The sequence below is a fragment of the Durio zibethinus genome, chromosome 14 (genome assembly GCF_047325235.1).
Source record: "Durio zibethinus cultivar Kanyao isolate XHJ-2024 chromosome 14, ASM4732523v1, whole genome shotgun sequence".
Taxonomy (NCBI): Eukaryota; Viridiplantae; Streptophyta; class Magnoliopsida; order Malvales; family Malvaceae; genus Durio; species Durio zibethinus.
In genome coordinates, this window is record NC_143175.1 from 5,117,779 (window position 1) to 5,137,196 (window position 19,418).

Below are 19,418 nucleotides of genomic sequence, written 5' to 3' on the forward strand. Positions count from 1 at the left end.
TTCTTTTTTTTTGTCTAGAAATGAACTCTAATAATATTAAAAACACTAACTATAATGGTAAAATTAAAATTAAGAATATATGTTTGGATGCAAATATAGTAATAATGATAAAATAAAGTATAATGATTAATGAAAAAAGAGAATAATCATATTAAATTAAAAATTATATGTAATAAAAATTTTAAACCATTTAAGATTTGTAAAATTAATAAATTATTAAATTATTTTTACGTCTAATAACAAATTTTTATAAATAATTAAAAATAACAAAAATAGTTATAATATATCAAATAATATTTTTTTATTAAATTAACAAAATAATTTCATACTTTTGTAAAAATATTAAAATAAAAAGTAAATTGTTAGACCATTTTTATCTCTATAATATAATCTATATAATATATTAAAAAAATTCTAAAAAAATTGATTATAATTTGCATGATAAGGAGTTGTTACGTAACTAAATTTACTATAATACTCTTACTATAATTATGAAATTGTCCTTGTGACTGATTCATAAAAAAATTAATGATGCACCCTAAATTCGAAAATTAAGTTGTAATTTATTTAAAGGTCAGTTTAAATAAGAAATAAAAAAATAAGATAAATTGTAAGCTTAATTAATTGGTAAGTTACACAACACAATCAATCAAATAATTAGTTGATTCATCACATTCTGAGAAGATAAAAAAAGAAAAGTGATAAGAATCAAAGTTACTCGTCACAAAACAAATGTATTGTTTCGATAAGAAATGAAGAATAATGCAATTTTGATTATTGTTTTTAATAAAAATGTTTTGTGGCTATTACATTAAGAATGCGTATTTATAATGCTTTTTATAATAATCATAAAATTTAAGATATAGTTTTAATTAAGGAAAGAGAAAAATCTGAAAAAAAAAAGAAAAATCTAATATACTCATAATAAATAAGATATTTTATTAGATTTATGTAAAGATAAAATTTCTAAAATTAAAATATAAAAGATAACATACTAAAATTAAAATAAAAATAATTACAAGTAGTAAACCTAATAATATTCTAAGCTTAGCCACAAATCTTCAAACCTTTATTCTTCTGGCCACAAATTTTGAAAATTTTCAATCTTCCTCGTGCAAAAACCCATGTGTGAAACTCATTATATGCAAAACCCATAAATAAATCCCATTACACACAAAAGACCCTTTTAACATAATAAAACTCATAAAAGTTTAATTATGCAAAATTACTTTCTTTTTTTGGTTTCAAAGGATAACAAAACCCTATCACAAGGGGGAGAAAAGAGATTTGATTCAAACAAAGTTTTTGTGTCTTTTTTCTAGGCCTCTATAGCCACTAGGTCATGAAACGGAAGACTACGCCAAAATACTTTCGCAAGTGAGCAAAATGAACATCTCAAGCTTGTTTTCCTTGAATAGGTCCATACAATAAACCAATAAACCAAAAGTCGTTTGTAGCTTCTTACCCCTAGATTGAGTAATTGAGCCAATAGATCATAATAAGGCCTCCTTTTAGCCCATCAACAACATGGTCTATATCAACCTTTACCAAGTCATCATGGGTCTAATCAATTAACATTTGGTATTTTGTTTGAAAATTATTATAATATTTTTATAAAATTATGTATTAAATTATAATATAATATAAAATTAATTACATATTAAATTATTAAAATACTTTTGCCATTGCTTCATAGATATTTGACATGTAGTATTTTGTTTAAAATTTACTATAATAGCTATATGATATTATTTATTAAATTTTAACATAATATAAAATTAACTATATATTAAATTACTAAAATATTTTTACCATTGCTTTATGAAAATTTGATATGTGGTATTTTATAAAAATTATTATAATACTCCTATTAAATTAATTATTAAATTAATTTCATAAAACTTAATTACAGATTAAATTACTATATAAAATAAAATTAAAAAATGTAATATGATAAATATAAATAAAAAAGACATAATAAAAAATTAAATTATTTTTTTATTTTGTTTTATATTTTTACAAAAAAATTTATAAGCTACAATAAATTGAAAACCATACGCTTATCAAATGATTAATAAAAATACAATACTCAAAAATATATTATAAAAAATTAACAAAAAACTAATTATAATATATGAAATATTATATATATTAATTTTAATACTTTTACAATATTTTTATTTATTATTTGTTATTTTTATTCAAATGTTGGTTAATTGGTTGTTTTTTTTTTCTTTATTTAAAGTTTGGGCCAAAAATATCATTTGCCATTAAAATAAAAAAATGGTTTAAAAATTTAAATAAAAAATAAATAAAAAAATAACGTGAGAAAAACCATATAGTGAAAAAGAAAAAGATTTTTTTTAGGTTGAAAAATAGTAAGAGAAAAAAAGAAAAAAAAATCATGTAAAAGAAATAAAGCAAGAGAGAAGAAAAATGAGAAAGAGTAAAAAAAATTTAAAAGGACAAAAGAGAGAAGGATCAATAAAAAATTTGAAAAAAAAAGATAAATTCAATAAAATTTTTATTTTTTTTAAAGATTCGTCGGCATAGGGAGGAGTTACAATATAATTTATAAAGAAAAAAAAAAGACGGTTAATAATTGAACCAAAAAGGTTCAATAGATGAATGGCATAATTTTTACCCCTTAGATTTGGTTGCATCCAAATTAAATTTTAGGACGAAGTAGTATTTTTTTTTTAAATAAACAATATTAAGGTATGATAAAAAGTATAAAAGTTTTTAAAAAATATGTTTAGGAAAATTAGAAGGTGATGGTAAAGGTGACATAGATTTAAATTAAATTTGATTTAATTTTTTTGAATGATATATAAAATTATAAATTATTAAAATTTTATTTAAATTGAATTGAATTTTTATATAATTTGATTTTATCGAATGAATATAATTTTATTACTCTAATTTGGTTTAATTCAATAATTTTTTTAATATAAATTTTAATATATTTAAGTAAACTTAAATATAAAATAATTATTTATATTTTATAAAAAATTTAAATTTATGAAAAAATTAATAAAAATAATTTAATTTATTTAATTATTTTTATTTAGATTTAAAATTTAATTTAAATTTAATATATATTTTTAATATTTAAATTTAATTTGAATAAAATAATTAATTTAAATTAGATTAAATATTATAATTTCAAATTAATTTTTAATTTTTTTTAATAAATCTAAAAAAAAAAAGATAGGTGAATATGCTTATCAACCACTTACTTGCACGGCAATGAGCTACTGGAGCATTACACTGCTAGATAATGACTGATTGACAGCTTGATTTCTACTTTATTATTATTATTATCAGCAAAATATTTAATCTTGTAATCTAATTTTATAAAAAACGAAATTAGAATATATATTTTTTATTTCCTGTTTTATATTATAATATATTTGTTGGAAAACGTGCTGAAGCAAAGTAGTACGAGGTAAAATGACGTGGCCAAATGAGAATAAACAAAAAATTTCCGGCATGACATTAATGTCCTTGTGGAATTTTCACTTTTTCAACATTTGTACTATCTTTTGCCCCTTACAATATTGGATTAGATGTAAATGTCCATCAACTGTAAATATATTTCGGTAAATAAAGAAATTAAAAATAACAGTTGTTGTAACGATTATTTACCTCCATCTTGTTTAAGATTTTTTTTTACACAGTCGCCTGTAGCCCAAAAAAAGTTAAAAATATTAAATATTAAGATTTTTTACTGTTTATCGTGATGAGCGGCTGCTTACATGGCTTTCAATGTTACTGGTGCAGCATACAAACTTTTGATTTAAATATATTCTTTTTTTTTGAAAAAAAATAAAATATGGGTTGAATATATTTTTCACGTGAAAGGAGGGTAAAATTGGAAAAAAAAAGGGATTTCGATCAGACGGTACTGAAACTGAACTGACTGCCGACCTAAACAGGCTCTTTTGCCTACGAGGGTCTCTTTCTAGTTTCCACTATCATCTCATGGGTCATCAGAATTTACATTTTCGAAAAATAAATTTATATTTTTAAATGTAAAATTAAAAATAAAAAAATAACTAAATTTGAAAATCTTCATTTTTATAATATAAAGTTAGAAAATTAAATATAATTTTCTAACTTTTAGCTACATTTTGATACCATTATTTTTTAAAATTTGTAATTCAATTTTTTTCTTAAAACAATTTTTATAATTTATTAATAATTTTTCTTCTGCAACTAAAAAAAAAATTGTTCTAAGTCTCACAAATATTTAGCTTGGTACAAAAAAAATTTTCCACTCCCATTATTAAATAAAATTTTCTTGAATAGCTCACATATTTAATGCCATTTTGTCTTTTACCTAAAAACTCCTGTTAGTATTATTAAAATTTTATAATTTCAAGTAAAATAATAAAATAAAACAATATTTATTAAATATTATAAAGTTGGAATTGGGAAAGAATGGAACTTCGAACTTTCAATAAAAAAAAAGTTGAAAAAGTAGAAATAAAAAAAAAGAGAGTTATTTGAGGGTTTAGTAAAGGCGTAGCCACACCATATTCTTTTCAGTTTTCGAACTATAGATTGTACGATGCTTTATTTGAATTTGAAAGAGCATCCCACTATCATGCGGCCCGGAGTGGTGAAAAACAGGCAGTGAGAGATTTTTTTTTTAATTTATATATAAAATATTAAATTTAATAATTCATATTCTTATATCATATTTTATATTAAATATAATTTTAAATATCAAACGAATAATTTTATTACAAGTATGATATTAACATTTAAATAATATATAATTTAAATATAAATATGATATATTTATTATAAATATTATATATGATATAATACAATTAATATATTTAAAATTAACTTCTATTTAAATAATACAATATCAATTAACATATTTATATATAAATAATACAATTAGATATAATTTATTTATTTATTTAAAAAAATTCATTTAATGAATAATTAAATAAAATATTATTTAAAAATTAAATATTTATAATATAATTAAAAATTAAAATGATACTATAAATATAATTATTAATTTATTTTTTAAATAAATTAAGATAATTTAAAAAAATTATGTTACAAACAATACTTATTTTAAATGTGTTATTATTATTTAATATAAATATTATATAAATAATTTTATTTTTTAATTATATCGATATAATTAAAATATAAAATATAATTTATGTATATATAATTTTTTTTCATATTATTATATTATATTTAAAATCATAAATTAAAAAAAAAATGATAGCTCAAACTTCTCGATGGAGAGAGAGAGAAGCTTTTTGTATTTAAGTGAGTGAGAGACCGAAACAAAAAATATAAAAAGAAAATGTCCAACAAACACAAAACATCAATGAAACCTTTGTCCTAATCTTGCAAAAAAGGTATAAAGATACCTAAGGAGAGAGAGAATCAAAGTTGGGTTTTTTTCTTTTTTTCTCAGACGAAAGCTACGGTTGTTGAAGAAGAAAAACAAAGAAAAAAATCCTAACCCTAGAAATGTTATTAGGTTTTTTGCTCTGCTGCTCTTTGATGTTGATACAGTAAAGGCCAAAAGTTTTTTTTTTCCTTTCTTTGTCTCTGAGGATTCACAAGTAAGATTAAAGTTTCAGACTTTTTGTTGTAAGTGAAATCAATCTTTAGTTAACTCTCATTTTGTTGCTTCAGTTTGTTGGATCGGTGAAAAGAAATTAGGGTTTGCTTGAAAAAGAGTTTTTTATTTTTATTTATTTTTGTTTATTATGGTTTTTAAGAATTTGGGTTTTCGTTATTTTTGCCAGAAGGGCCTTTCGTATACTGATTTGAAGCTTTAAATGGTTTCAAGGTTGTTAGTTGGCAAAGTGAAAACAGAGTGTTTAATGAGTGATTTTGAAGGTTAATGTAACTGCAAAAGGAAATTCAAGGAGAAGCATTTTCTGGGTATTTCTTATGGTTTATATGAATTGTAGGATTTTGCTGGCGTGGTAAGGTTTTTTTAGAGGAAGAATTTTGGGTTAGTTGTAGTGGAAAAGTTAATTTCTTGGTTTAACATTCGATCTTTGAGCTGGATCGACTAGGAGTTCCCGGGATGATGTCTTCCTTAAGTAGGGAGCTGGTGTTTTTGATCTTGCAGTTCCTGGATGAGGAAAAGTTCAAGGAAACCGTTCATAAGTAAGTTAATTTACCTCATTTTGCTGTACTGGTTCATATTGACGTTTTTTTGGTTGTTGAGTTAGCTTTGAAGGATGTTAGTACAAGAGTTTTAAGCCTATGGCTGAAAGAGGGAAAAACTTATTTCTGTTATGTTCTGCTATCTAATAAGACCTGGTAATTTTGGGTTGCAAATGATGAGCAATCATGGGCATTTGGTTAGCATTCTAGCTATGTGCTATGTTTAGTACTTCCCGTAGCTGAAATTATATTAATTTTACTTCTGGAAAGCAAGAAAAGTAATCTTTCAGTCCTTTAAACTAGCAAATTGGTATCTTTGCTGCTTTCTATTTTTTCTTAGTCACTTTGAAAGGCTTTCACTTACATTGAATAGATTTCTAATACCTGCTTTTTTATGTGTCTTGTATAGCTTTTTAATGTCTGCTTTTGCATGTGACTTTCTGATGGCTTGCTCAAATTTTAGGTTAGAACAAGAGTCTGGTTTTTTCTTCAATATGAAACATTTTGAGGACCAAGTCCAGGCTGGTGAATGGGATGAAGTTGAACGTTATCTATGTGGGTTCACTAAAGTTGAGGATAACCGTTACTCGATGAAGATTTTCTTTGAAATTAGGAAGCAGAAGTATTTGGAAGCTCTTGACAGGTGAGCACTTAATGTACTGCTGTTAGTCTCATGCTTTTCAATGTTTAGAATTTTCAAGCTTTGTGCTTCTTGCCATTTTTTAACTTAAATCCTAAGTGAATGATGTCAAAGGAACACTTTCTAGAATAATGGAGGCAGCTTTTCTTGAACTCATGAAGATGTTTCGGCTTGAGGCAGAATTGGCTTTCATTACGTGGTTTTCTGTCATGGTTCTTTCTTAATGTTGAATTAAACTATGCATGCCTTTTATATTTATTTCTCTGTTATCTTCTATCAGGCAGGATCGAGCAAAGGCTGTTGAAATTCTGGTAAAGGATCTGAAGGTTTTTTCATCCTTTAATGAAGAACTTTTCAAGGAGATTGCCCAGTTGCTCACACTTGATAACTTTAGGTGTTTACTCTTTTTATTTTTTCTTCTTTTTTCTTTTGACAGCTACTTGATTAAATTATGTTAAATTTTGCTGTTTGTATTTTTTCATCAGGCAAAATGAGCAGCTTTCAAAATATGGAGACACAAAATCTGCTCGAAATATCATGCTTGTAGAACTTAAGAAGCTGATTGAAGCAAATCCTTTATTTCGTGATAAGCTTACATTCCCAGCCTTTAAAAGTTCACGACTAAGGACTTTAATAAACCAGAGGTTATTCATTACTATTCTATGATTATTTTACTAATTTTTGGTCTTTATTGTTTGGTTTGATCTTTTCTTCTTTCGTGCCTTGTAAAAACAAAGTCTGGGTTTGCTGATGTCTCTGTTAATAACTCAATACTTATATAAGGTGTATATAAGGAAATTGACATAATCAAGTATAGATTGGTAGGTGACCTTAATTTCTCACGTGTGTGTGTATTTCTGTTAACTCGTTTTCTTTGTTGAAAATTTCAGTCTAAATTGGCAGCATCAGCTTTGCAAGAATCCTCGTCCAAACCCTGACATTAAAACTCTCTTTACGGATCACTCTTGTTCTCCCACTACCAATGGTGCTCGCCCTCCTCCTCCTATGAACAGTGCCCTTGTTGGACCAATTGCCAAGGCCGGGACATTCCCAGCTATTGGTGCCCATGGTGTAAGTATTTTGAATTAATTTATCTGATACAAAATATATGTAGCACTCTCACAATTCTTGGATGGCTATGATGTGCAGCCATTTCAGCCTGTTGTTTCCCCTTCTTCTGGTGCTATAGCGGGGTGGATGTCAAGTGGTAATCCTTCCTTACCTCATGCAGCAACTGTGGCAGCAGGCCCCCCTGGTCTTGTCCAGCCTTCAAATGCCGGTACGTACAAGTAGCTGGCATTTGTTATCTCTGTTGGGATAGTGTTTCAGTGAACTTGCTTTATTTGAATATTTTTTGCCCTGATGGTTCAGCTGCTTTCCTCAAGCATCCAAGGACACCATCAGGTATGCCAGGGATGGATTATCAGTCGGCTGATTCAGAGCATTTGATGAAGCGCATTCGCGCTGGCCAATCTGATGAGGTGTGTATAAATTTGGCAATTCCTTTTTATCTTAGGTTTTCTCAGTAATTTTTCTTTGCATGAGATTAGTTCTCAAACTTTGGCTGGGACATACTCTGCATCTCCATGTGTTGGGTCTAGGTGGTTTTTTTTTTTTCCCTCATGCAATTATTGAGACTATGCTTACATATGCTTTCTGTAGGTATCGTTTTCTGGTGTAGCACATACTCCTAATGTCTACTCACAAGACGACCTTCCGAAAACCGTGGTGCGGGCCCTTAATCAAGGATCTAATGTCATGAGCATGGACTTTCATCCTCAACAACAAACTATTCTCCTAGGTTGATATATATGTTTCTTAATATCACTTTGGTAAGAAAATTCTAGGAAAATTTTAGAACATATTTATAGCTTATTTATTGGTGGTTTTTCCTTTTCTGTTTTTAGTTGGCACAAATGTTGGTGATATTAGCCTTTGGGAAGTAGGATCTCGGGAAAGGTTGGTCCATAAACCATTCAAGGTTTGGGATTTCTCTGCTGTTTCCATGCCTTTGCAGGTATTGTATCATCTTCTTGTAGGTATTACTGATTCATCTTCCTTATCAACCTTAGAAAGTTTTCATTTGTGGCTATGGGTTAATATCTAATTGATAGAATTATCCCTTGCCATCATGTAAAACATTGATAACAATTTGCTTGGAAATTGAGAATAAGCATCCTCCTAATTGCCCACCCGCACACTACCCAAACTTGTAAAAATCTCTTTGGCTGAGTACTGCTCTTTCTTTTATTCTACTACCAGACACCACCATTGAATGATGCTGTGATATCTGTAAATCGATGTGTTTGGGCACCTGATGGATTTATGCTTGGTATGTTTGGCTATATTTTCTTCTCTAAGCTTAAATACTGTTTGATCTCCTTGTCTTCCTCCTCCTTGAAGTTGCTTTTATCTGTTCTTGAATTAAATATTGGTTTCTATAGGTATTGCATTTTCAAAGCATATAGTCCAAATATATCAGTACAATCCAATGGGAGAATTAAGACAGCATTTTCAGGTAAGTCCATCATGACACATATCAAATATCTCTTGAAAATCATGACAGTGAAGGTGTTTAACAACCTATTATATTTTGTAGATTGATGCCCATGTTGGAGGTGTTAATGACATAGCATTTGCTCATCCCAATAGGCAATTATGTATTGTTACGTGTGGGGATGATAAGACAATTAAGGTATCAGTTTTTGGCATGAATTGGTTTTGTAAATTGAAAAGAAGAATTGGTTTATCCATATTGAAGTTTCCTGTTTGGCAGGTATGGGACACTGTAGCTGGACGAAGACATTATACATTTGAAGGCCATGAGGCTCCTGTATATTCTGTTTGTCCTCATTATAAAGAAAATATTCAGGTAAACCTCATTTAGAAATTGTTATTAGCTTTCTACTCTTTGTTTTCTGCTTCTAGATGTTCTTTCATGGTTGTGCTGCAGGATTTTGGCCTTATGAAAATTTTCATTTCTATTCTCATAACATTTCCAAACTCTTTCGATATGAATAGTTTATCTTTTCCACTGCCATTGATGGGAAGATTAAAGCTTGGTTATATGATGGAATGGGATCTAGAGTGGATTATGATGCCCCTGGATTTTGGTGCACCACAATGGCATACAGTGCTGACGGAACCAGGTAAAAATGTTAATTTGTTGGAGAGATGTCAGTTTGTTTGAATTTATTTGGAAGTTTTGGTAATTTTCCACAATCATATTTACTTATTTATGCATTAAAATGTTGGCATTTAGATGCATCAAAACTCTTTTAAAGTAAGAACATCGTAGCTTATTTTCCTATGTTCATCTCATCCTCAATATTTGAGATGGTTTCTGATTTATTATAAGGTTAATTTTGATGTAATTTACGTGCAAGCATATATGAATATGTATAAGAATATGTACTATGTATGAACAAAAACTTGGATTTATTCTTGCAGGCTCTTCTCTTGTGGAACCAGTAAAGATGGTGAATCCCATTTAGTTGAGTGGAATGAGAGTGAAGGAGCTATTAAAAGAAGATATTCTGGTTTTAGGAAGCGTTCTTCAGGTGTTGTCCAATTTGACACAACCAAGAACAGGTTCTTAGCAGCTGGTGATGAATTCGAGATTAAGTTCTGGGACATGGATAATACTACCATGTTGACAGCTATCGATGCGGATGGTGGTTTGCCTGTTAGTATTGCTACATGTTCTTTTCACTAGTGTTAAGTTACAGATGTTGCAATTATACATTCTAATCATGTTACAGGCTAGTCCCAGACTAAGATTCAACAAGGAAGGGTCATTGTTGGCCGTTACAACTAGTGATAATGGTATCAAAATCTTGTCTAACAGTGATGGTTCACGCTTGTTAAGGATGTTGGAGAGTAAGGCTGTTGATAAAAATCGAGGCCCTTCTGAACCTATCAATTCTAAGGTAGTTTATTGAATAACTGTTTGTTGTGTGCTTTTGGTGAATCTGTTGGTTGGTTATTATTCAATTTTGTTGAGTAAATGCTCAGGTTGCATTATCTTTTGTGATCAGCGCTTTTCTGTTATAATGACCTTAAACGAAGACGGTCTTCCATTCATGATTCTTACAATGCTTTATAATGGGACCCATATATCCTTAGTTTAAGGATGCATTTTTTTTTTTTTTAATGTTACTGCCATCATATAATGCATTCATGAGGAGTGACATATTACCTTTGTTTGACCATGCAAGATCCATGAGTATAGCAAAATTTACTCATTGCTAGTTTCATTACTTGTTACGGCTTAAAGGAAGAAATTCTTGATAGCTTAGGTGCAAATAACTATATGTTATCGGTACCTTTATTTTTGCTGAACTGGTAAGTGTCACATAAGACAGCTGTTTGTGGATGGTTCATTTTCTATATCTTCTCCAATATTTTACAGCCTTCTCTGCATGCCTTTGTTATGAATATTCTTTCTATATTTCTAATATGTTTCTTATTTCACTTCTTGTGGACAATGTTTTCAGCAGCCATTGATTGTTAATGCTCTTGGTCCTGTGGGAAATGCTGCCATTGCTCCAGCCCTTGAACGCCCAGATAGAGTCCCCCCTGCTGTATCTATTAGCAGTCTTGTAAGTTCAGCTGTTTCAGTTGCATGCTATCTATTATGGTGTTACATGGGTCCTAACTTCTTTTGGATGTCCATTGCAGGGTACCATGGACAGCAGCAGGCTTGTTGATGTTAAACCACGGATTTCAGAGGATACAGACAGGATCAAGAGCTGGAGAATTCCTGACATAATAGATCCATCTCACCTGAAAGTCCTGCGATTACCTGATGCCATAACAGCAGGAAAGGTAGATACTTGAATGTGATTGATTGTTGGGTTTTAGTGCATTGTTGCTTTTGAAACAAATATACTTGTGTGATAGCAATATTGTCTTCTTTCCTAGGTGGTTTAATTTGAAATCTTTTTTCCAGGTGGTTAGCCTTTTGAATCTGGCTTTAGATGAGATAGTTCACTGCACTTGAACTTTGTACCTAATGCAATATCTCATAGAAGATTCAACAGGATACACAACTGCATATTGTTTTACCTGATGCACTACAAGAAATTTTTTCAGTATGCTAACTTTGTTCAATAATACAAAGCAGGAAATAGCCAAAAAGTCAAATCTTACCAAAGATCTTGAGAATATTATCTGTTCCTGAAATACAGTGTCCTGGGTTGGGATAAAGTTGCTGGATAAAATTAATTTTATTGTGGTGATAATTGGTTTTTACTCTTTTTGGTCCAAAAAAGTGCTTTAATTATTTATTTTATTGTGCTAGATATTTAATATATTAGCATTTCTTTTGCAAAAACCAGCAATGTTGCTTGCTTGAGATAGAAGTATTCCCTTCTGATGCAAGCAAAGGATCAGATTATTGATACAAGTATTTAGTAGGGGAACATATATGGTTGTTTGCTATTACTTGAAGCTGTAAAAGAGATGATATAAGTACATTTGAAAGCATACGAGTTTATACCATTTTTGAAAGTTGAGAAAAAATGTAATTCAATGACTGGAATTTTAAATTGTACTTTATGTAGTCTTTTTTTTAAATTATTTTGCCTTTTCTAGATATTGAATTCTAAGAATAAATTTTGTGTTTAATGGTTTGCATATTTAGCCTGTTGTTACATTGATTTCATGCATAAAGGGCCAGAGATAGGAACTTTCTTTTGTGGGAGCATAAGTAACTACTGAAGACAGTCTTGCTGATAATTTAAAGGGAAATTAATTAATCCTATATAGGAGGAATAATGGAGTACTGGCTCATCTATTCATTGTACTCTTACAAAAACACATGCACATGGATAATAGCGACCCATGTATCATATATATATTTAAATTTTGTATGAATATATTTGATATACGCATTGTTTTGGATTGTTTTGTAGAAATTAAGTCAAATCATAATGTAGCTATCTAAGATGGGTACATTCATCTGTTTGTGCACTAGGCATAAGTTTGACATATGCTAAACTTGGTGCATTCCAAGACCTAATTGTTCTATATTTTTGCTCCAATTTTTAGATTTTTTATGCCCATAATTGAGGGTTAGCAATCTTTATTGCAGGTTGTGAGGCTGCTGTATACTAACTCTGGTCTTGCTCTTTTGGCCCTTGCTTCAAATGCTGTTCACAAGCTTTGGAAATGGCAACGTAGTGAAAGGAGTCCATTAGGCAAGGTTTGTTTTGTGCCTGTAAATGAGAAAATCTGTCTCTCTTCATTATTAACTTCTATTTTCTAATAGTTTCTCCATTGCTAATCCTTCAGGCTACTGCATATGTTGCACCACAATTGTGGCAGCCACCTAGTGGTACTCCTATGACAAATGATATAAGTGACACTAAACCTGCAGAAGAGTCTGCTGCATGTATTGCATTATCTAAAAATGATTCTTATGTTATGTCCGCATCTGGAGGGAAGGTGTCATTGTTCAACATGATGACATTCAAGGTCTACAATTGCAGTTTGCATTTGTTTCCTAAGCTGTTTTCTATTTTCTTTGTGTTCATTGAAGTTATCCACATTACTTACTTGGGTTAATTCTTCACAGGTGATGACCACCTTTATGTCCCCTCCTCCTGCAGCCACATTCTTGGCATTTCATCCCCAAGATAATAATATTATTGCTATTGGCATGGAAGATTCCTCGATTCAAATTTATAATGTCAGAGTTGATGAGGTGAAGCATATTTTTTGGCTTTATAGTAATAGAAATTATTTTGTTTACATATGTGGTGAGTTAGGACAACTTTGTTGAAGTAGGAGAATGCTAATTTTTTGCTTTTATCAAATTAATAATTTTCTTAGAATTTATTACTAAATTCAAACACTTTTAATCATTTATGGCTCTATGCTCATGTCAAGTTGGTCTAGCTTATCACCATTTGGCATTATATAGTGTATCAAATTTTTATATGCATCCTAATGACCATGATTGCAAGTTAACTTGGAATGTTAGAATCTTTATGGCACATGTAACATGGTGGCTTCTTGGCCTACGCAAAGAACACAAGAAAGAAAATCATAAAAAGGTTGTGATGAAAGGGATTGGAATCATTTGATCATTAAGTGGACAAAGCAAAGCCCTTTATTGGCCTTTTTCCGGATTGAAAAGGCTAATATTTTCCTTGGGAAGCTAAAACTCATTCTATCATCTTCTTGATAATGATAAGCTTTTGGCATGACATTTGGCCCTAGAAGCATATTTAGGCTGTTGTTTTTGGCAGGTCAAAACCAAACTTAAGGGCCACCAGAATCGGGTAACAGGACTTGCCTTTTCGCAAACTTTAAATTCTCTGGTGTCGTCAGGGGCCGATGCACAGGTTAGTTATAGATTGAGTGAATATTGTATGAGCAACTTAAATAATGTAGTGGTAATTTTATATTGTCCTTGTATTGTCTTTAACTGTTTTACTGAATTGAAACAATTTTAACTTAAAACAAGCAGTCAATTTGGCAAATGATGAACTGTATAAGAAAAAGCGGGCAAGGCATGTTAACAAATGACAACTGTCAATTTTATAGTTTTGTTATACATAATTTAACCAAATAATTTGTTGTTCGCAATGATTGTATTTCACTTGCAGTTATGTGTTTGGAGCATAGATGGATGGGAGAAAAAGAAATCGAGGTTCATACAGGCACCAGCTGGTCGTCAATCTCCACTAGCAGGAGAAACCAGAGTCCAGTTTCACAATGATCAAACTCATCTATTGGTTATCCATGAAAGCCAAATAGCCATCTATGACAGCAAGCTTGAATGTTTGCGCTCTGTAAGTTGTCAACCTCATATCATCTTCCTTGTAGTGTAGTTTCTCATTAATTCTTTTTTTTTTTGGGGAACTCCTTTATGAGAACTCGACTAATGTGGGATTAAAGGTAACGCAAACATCGGTTATTACTATCTGGCCTGAAATTTCCAACTTGATTTGTGCTGCAACAAGAATGACTATATTATATAAGCCTTTTATAGTATGACCCCCATTATCATCACTATATGATTTTTGCTTGCTTTTGAGATAGTAGGTTATTATCATCATTATATAATTGTCCTCCTCAACAGAGAATGGTCAATAATGTGATTCTTGTTACTTCTTTGTATACCATTGACTAAGAGGGAAAGAGAATGAAGAGTGATTTTTCCAGATGGGGGTTACAAGAGGGATATAAACTATGACTGGCCTCTCTACCAAAAGTGAAAATGGGAGCCATAAATCCCAAATTCTTTCTTCTGGACCTAAGATAATATTTTCTTTTCATGTTATACCCTCCAGCCATAAGAATGCTACTGCCACATGTTAAAATGCCATGGTACCTATCTTCAAACAAATACTGCAACGGCTAGTCAAATGAAGCTGATATTCTGTTGCCAAATCCATGAAAACATTGCCTAATGTCAATAAGCAGGACCTAGAATAAATTCTGGAGACTTATGTCTATCAGTCTTAAAAATGAATATATAATACTTTGAATGCATCAGCTTAGTAACTATTGAATTGAAATCATGCTGTAATTGTAAAATTGTTGCCTGTTTGCAATATGATACACCTGATGAAGTTTTTGAACTAGTGAGTTGTGACAGTTTTAGGTGGTGTCGTCCCATGCAATTAAGTAGGATTTGTAGTGGCCTTCCTTGTATTTAGTTTGGGCCTCCTTACTGTTGGTTTGTTTTGGGTTGTATGATTAACATATAGGATCCTCACATCATATTTTCTCAATTCAAATCCCAGTCTAAAGTTATTAAATGCCAGCTACGTGCAAAAAATTAGACCTTAGTTTTATTGATGAAAACTTTTTTCAGTATCAAAACTGTTTTTGAATTGTTGATGGTGGAGGATAGTTTTTTTTTTGGTGGTGAGCTATATAATACTTAAGTGCAATAAATCAGAATCTCAGCAACCTGAGTTAAAATTACCCAGAGCATGACCTGTTTCTCTCCTAAACTTGTCTGACAGCATGACGCATTGCTTTTTGGAATAATCCTTCCTATCATTATGACTGATTTGTACAGCAAATGGTTATATTTGCTAGTGGATTGTTTTTTGTTAAATGAAGATTTTGTAGAACCTTAATGAGTTTTACCATAACACAGTTGTTAGTAGATTTTAGCATTGACTATGCCCATTAAATTATTGTATATATTTTTGTTTTTAGTTTCTTTTTCTTTTGCTGGATTGTTTTTATATTTTTTCAATAATTTTTTAAAAATGTTCCAATGTTATGATTTTATAACCAGTTCCGCTGACTCTCATTCTTGCAGTGGTCTCCAAAAGATTCACTCAGTGCTCCCATTTCAAGTGTAATATATTCCTGTGATGGCTCACTGATTTATGCTGGTTTTTGTGATGGTGCTATTGGAGTTTTTGATTCGGATAACTTGAGGCTCAGATGTCGAATAGCACCTTCTGCTTACATACCTTCATTCTCTGTCAGGTAAGAACACGGACATTTGATTAGTTTACTTGAAGAAGTTTAAATATTTCTAAGCACAATGGTTAAACGCAATAGAACTTCACATTAATTCACAAAATCTTTTTGCAGCAGCAACAGTGCATATGCTGTGGTCATAGCTGCTCACCCATCTGAGCCCAACCAGATTGCGCTCGGCATGAGCGATGGAGCAGTACATGTGGTGGAACCCTCTGATGTAGACTTGAAATGGGGTACTACACCCTCTCAAGATAATGGATCCATCCCTTCTAGTTCATCAAATCCTTCCATAAGTGGTCAACCAACAGAGCTACCTTCAAGGTGATAGTGGTGTAATGTAGATAAAATAGATGTTACCACAAGTGTAGAGAGAGACATTTACGAGTTATAGGTGGTAGGGATTATCCTCCTTTGTAATTCAATTTGTCTTAAATCACTTCCATGTTCTTTAATACTCATTGTAAAATCTATTTCTCATTTTGGCTGTTTTGCTTTCTTGCCTTGTTATTTACTAGCAAGACTTCTGCAGGCAAAAATCAGCCCTTTGGCCACACTCTTACCCTTTCCCCATACACTTTCACGTTTGATATTTTGGTGAATGATTATGTCTTTCATTTCATTGGTGAATGAGAAGCTGGATTATTAGCCTAATGTTTCTTAGTAAGTTTTCATTTTGTTTTATTTCATATTAATGGTTTGGGAATCGACAAATGAATTCAAAATATATTAGCTTAGCGGATAAACTCTGAATTAGGCTTTAACAATATTTTTTTTTGTGTAAAATATATGTAAAATATAAAATTTATTATGTTATAATTTGTATTAATATAGTTTTTTTTTAATTTTTAATCAACTAAAATTTTTTACAATTTTTTTGAAATAAAGTTAATAATAAAAGTACAATAAATTTTTAGAAAAAATTAAAGGAATCCTACAAAGGCACTCAAATGGGATTGTTCTATTTTGCATAATTTATAAACATAATAATACCATAAAGTTAATGATGTTACTTATGACCTTAATTTGTTAGCAAACAATTCAAGCATTAAAATTATAAAATTGAGAAGAAATATAAAATGAAAATTGACGTTAATAGAACTAATATTAATTAATTAATTAATTAATATTTTTATCAAATAAAAAATCCCATGTGTTGTATGAAATGAAAGCTAATTTTTTTAATTTAAAAATAAGAGATTTGAATTTTATTTAAAATAAAAAAAATCATGTATCAATGGTTGTTGAATCAAATCTTTGATAATTTCATAATAAATGACAAATTAATTAAAACAAAACATTTCATTTAAAAACCGAAAAATTTTCATGTATGCGAAATTACACATTTTTAGTGCTCTTTCATGTAAATATATATATATATATATATTTTTTTTTTTTGATGATTTTTTTTATATAAAAGTATTTATAAATAGGCCGAAGTGAAAAGTGGGCTAGAATTAAAAAGGGTTCATCATCCTCTTAGGGTTTTGACCGGAGAGCGTAAGAGGTGAAGTGTTGCAGAGAGAAGAGGCGTCAGTGCCTAGGAGAGCGTAAGATGAGTGAGACAAGGCCAGTGCCTAGGAGAGAGAGTCCATGGGGAATCTCGGAAGGAAACCATCGACAGCCCAAGGCTCATCGTTGCAACGATCGAGCTGAAGATGTTATCCAAGTAATTCTTTTTCTTTTCTTCTTTCATTTAAGTATCTTCTATCTAAATTTCATAGCTTTCACATTTCAGCTATGTTGGGAAAATTATCTCATAGAAGTAATTTTGACTTCTGAAGCTGAAGTCTGATATGATTGAGAAAAAAAATTGGAAGATTTTTGCCCACCTATTTCAATGAAATTGGGTTTTTTTTCCAATCATCCACTTTTGAAGAGAAAGGAGGGAACTTTTGAAGATGGTATATTGTTTTCCATTTTGTTTTAATGGTTTGGAGCCTTGAAGATAATGTCATCAATTTTGATATGATTAAGGAAGGAACTTTTTCTATGGCTATATTGTATTCCATTTTGTTTAATAGTTTAGAGCCATGAAGAAAATGCATCAATGTTGATATGATTTAGTCTCATAGGCATCAATCATATTATAGAATTATATTGGTTCAATTCCTGCAAATATTCCATGAAATGAACAGCTTATTATTATGGACATTGAGAAACTTTTTGAAAAGCTTCTAGCTGAAGTTGTTTTTGGGGTCATTGGGCCAAGTTAATATGGCAAAATCTTTTTTGTTAAACTATTGACATCGGATGTAGGGTGTGAAATAGAAGTAAAAGGATTGTGCCATGATTATCTTGTAATAACATTCTTTTCCTCATGCTGATGTTTTGAGCTACGATTAGCTATCTTGGTGGATCAACATTCGTGTTTCAATTTACTAAACTTGTGTTTGGTGCAGGCTTGTTTTGAAGGAAACCCATTTAAGACAGTTCCAGGACCTTTTAAGCTCTTTTGGCAATGCATGCGCTCTAAACCTGGGTAAGTTTGCTGATGTGAATATATCAGAATGAATTTCAAAAAGGTTTTTGATTGCTGATTTAAATTGTACGTTAGTTTATTTTATAGATATGGTTATACAAGTGATGCAATTAACTGAATGAAGGTTCTCTAACTTGTTCTATTTTCCAAAGCCTTCTACTTTCAAGCTGTTGAAAACTGGGTCCTATCTCAGTTACACATTGCAATCTCTTCTATTTGATTATATGAAGCATTTCTTATTTACATTTGTAGGAACGCTCTGCGTCCATTATGAAAATTTGTTCCTTCTGTAAAATCTCATTAATGCTTTGGTGCTGTGCAGGGAGGAACCAACAGAACCATATACTTATTTGCAGCTGGATCCACCGAGGAGAGAGGTAGAGGTGAAGCTTGACTGAAATACCCTTTATTGCATTTTCTTTTAGATTTGGATCGTTGCTGGCACCACAGGTCACTTTCTGCTTCATGTCATCAATAAGAAATGTAAAGATTCTGAATGCTACTGATATAAGGGTCTTTTTTGTTTAGCAGTAAGTATGACCAACAATTTTCAGAAGTATGCCACCTATTTATCTATTTAACATGCTGGGTTTTAATCATGTGCATTGTACAGTTCTTTATTGCATGGTATTCTTTTTGCTACTGGAAAACTGTCCTGTCTCAATTTCTTAATCCATGAATGGG

At 30.4% G+C, this 19,418-nt stretch overlaps 2 protein-coding genes across 20 annotated transcripts; both read left to right on the forward strand.

The window, feature by feature from the left end:
- The first annotated feature begins 5,423 nt into the window (after positions 1–5,423).
- LOC111294593 (protein TOPLESS-RELATED PROTEIN 2-like) lies at positions 5,424–16,906 on the forward strand. Of its 19 annotated transcripts, none has more exons than XM_022887998.2 (26): positions 5,424–5,631; positions 5,790–6,159; positions 6,623–6,802; positions 7,080–7,193; positions 7,285–7,443; positions 7,690–7,870; positions 7,949–8,078; positions 8,171–8,280; positions 8,462–8,600; positions 8,707–8,816; positions 9,062–9,131; positions 9,244–9,317; positions 9,399–9,494; positions 9,576–9,671; positions 9,821–9,948; positions 10,250–10,484; positions 10,561–10,728; positions 11,296–11,400; positions 11,480–11,626; positions 12,894–13,004; positions 13,094–13,276; positions 13,377–13,505; positions 14,053–14,148; positions 14,413–14,598; positions 16,086–16,258; positions 16,367–16,906. In XM_022887998.2, exons 2-26 carry the CDS (start codon positions 6,077–6,079, stop codon positions 16,578–16,580), a joined length of 3,417 nt encoding a protein of 1,138 aa, XP_022743733.1. In that variant the 5' UTR covers positions 5,424–5,631; positions 5,790–6,076; the 3' UTR covers positions 16,581–16,906. The 19 variants fall into 19 exon arrangements, with proteins under 19 accessions (XP_022743733.1, XP_089599424.1, XP_089599419.1 ...); XM_089743298.1 differs by having other exon boundaries at positions 16,370–16,906; XM_089743293.1 differs by having other exon boundaries at positions 11,299–11,400.
- Positions 16,907–17,695: 789 nt separating this feature from the next.
- Positions 17,696–19,333, forward strand: LOC111294594 (hexokinase-1 protein). Its single transcript, XM_022888008.2, has 3 exons — positions 17,696–17,921; positions 18,655–18,734; positions 19,057–19,333. Exons 1-3 carry the CDS (start codon positions 17,808–17,810, stop codon positions 19,130–19,132), a joined length of 270 nt encoding a protein of 89 aa, XP_022743743.1. The 5' UTR covers positions 17,696–17,807; the 3' UTR covers positions 19,133–19,333.
- The last annotated feature ends 85 nt before the right edge of the window (positions 19,334–19,418 follow it).

What these genes read in the sequence shown, in the direction of transcription:
- LOC111294593 (XM_022887998.2), top strand. Translation starts at nt 6,077, where the DNA reads ATGATGTCTTCCTTAAGTAGGGAGCTGGTGTTTTTGATCTTGCAGTTC. An exon ending in CAGCTATTGGTGCCCATGGT is followed by an intron (nt 7,871 to 7,948) that starts GTAAGTATTTTG and finishes TATGATGTGCAG; the next exon opens with CCATTTCAGCCTGTTGTTTC. An exon ending in GCGCTGGCCAATCTGATGAG is followed by an intron (nt 8,281 to 8,461) that starts GTGTGTATAAAT and finishes TGCTTTCTGTAG; the next exon opens with GTATCGTTTTCTGGTGTAGC.
- LOC111294594 (XM_022888008.2), top strand. Translation starts at nt 17,808, where the DNA reads ATGAGTGAGACAAGGCCAGTGCCTAGGAGAGAGAGTCCATGGGGAATC. An exon ending in GAGCTGAAGATGTTATCCAA is followed by an intron (nt 17,922 to 18,654) that starts GTAATTCTTTTT and finishes TGTTTGGTGCAG; the next exon opens with GCTTGTTTTGAAGGAAACCC. An exon ending in TGCATGCGCTCTAAACCTGG is followed by an intron (nt 18,735 to 19,056) that starts GTAAGTTTGCTG and finishes GGTGCTGTGCAG; the next exon opens with GGAGGAACCAACAGAACCAT.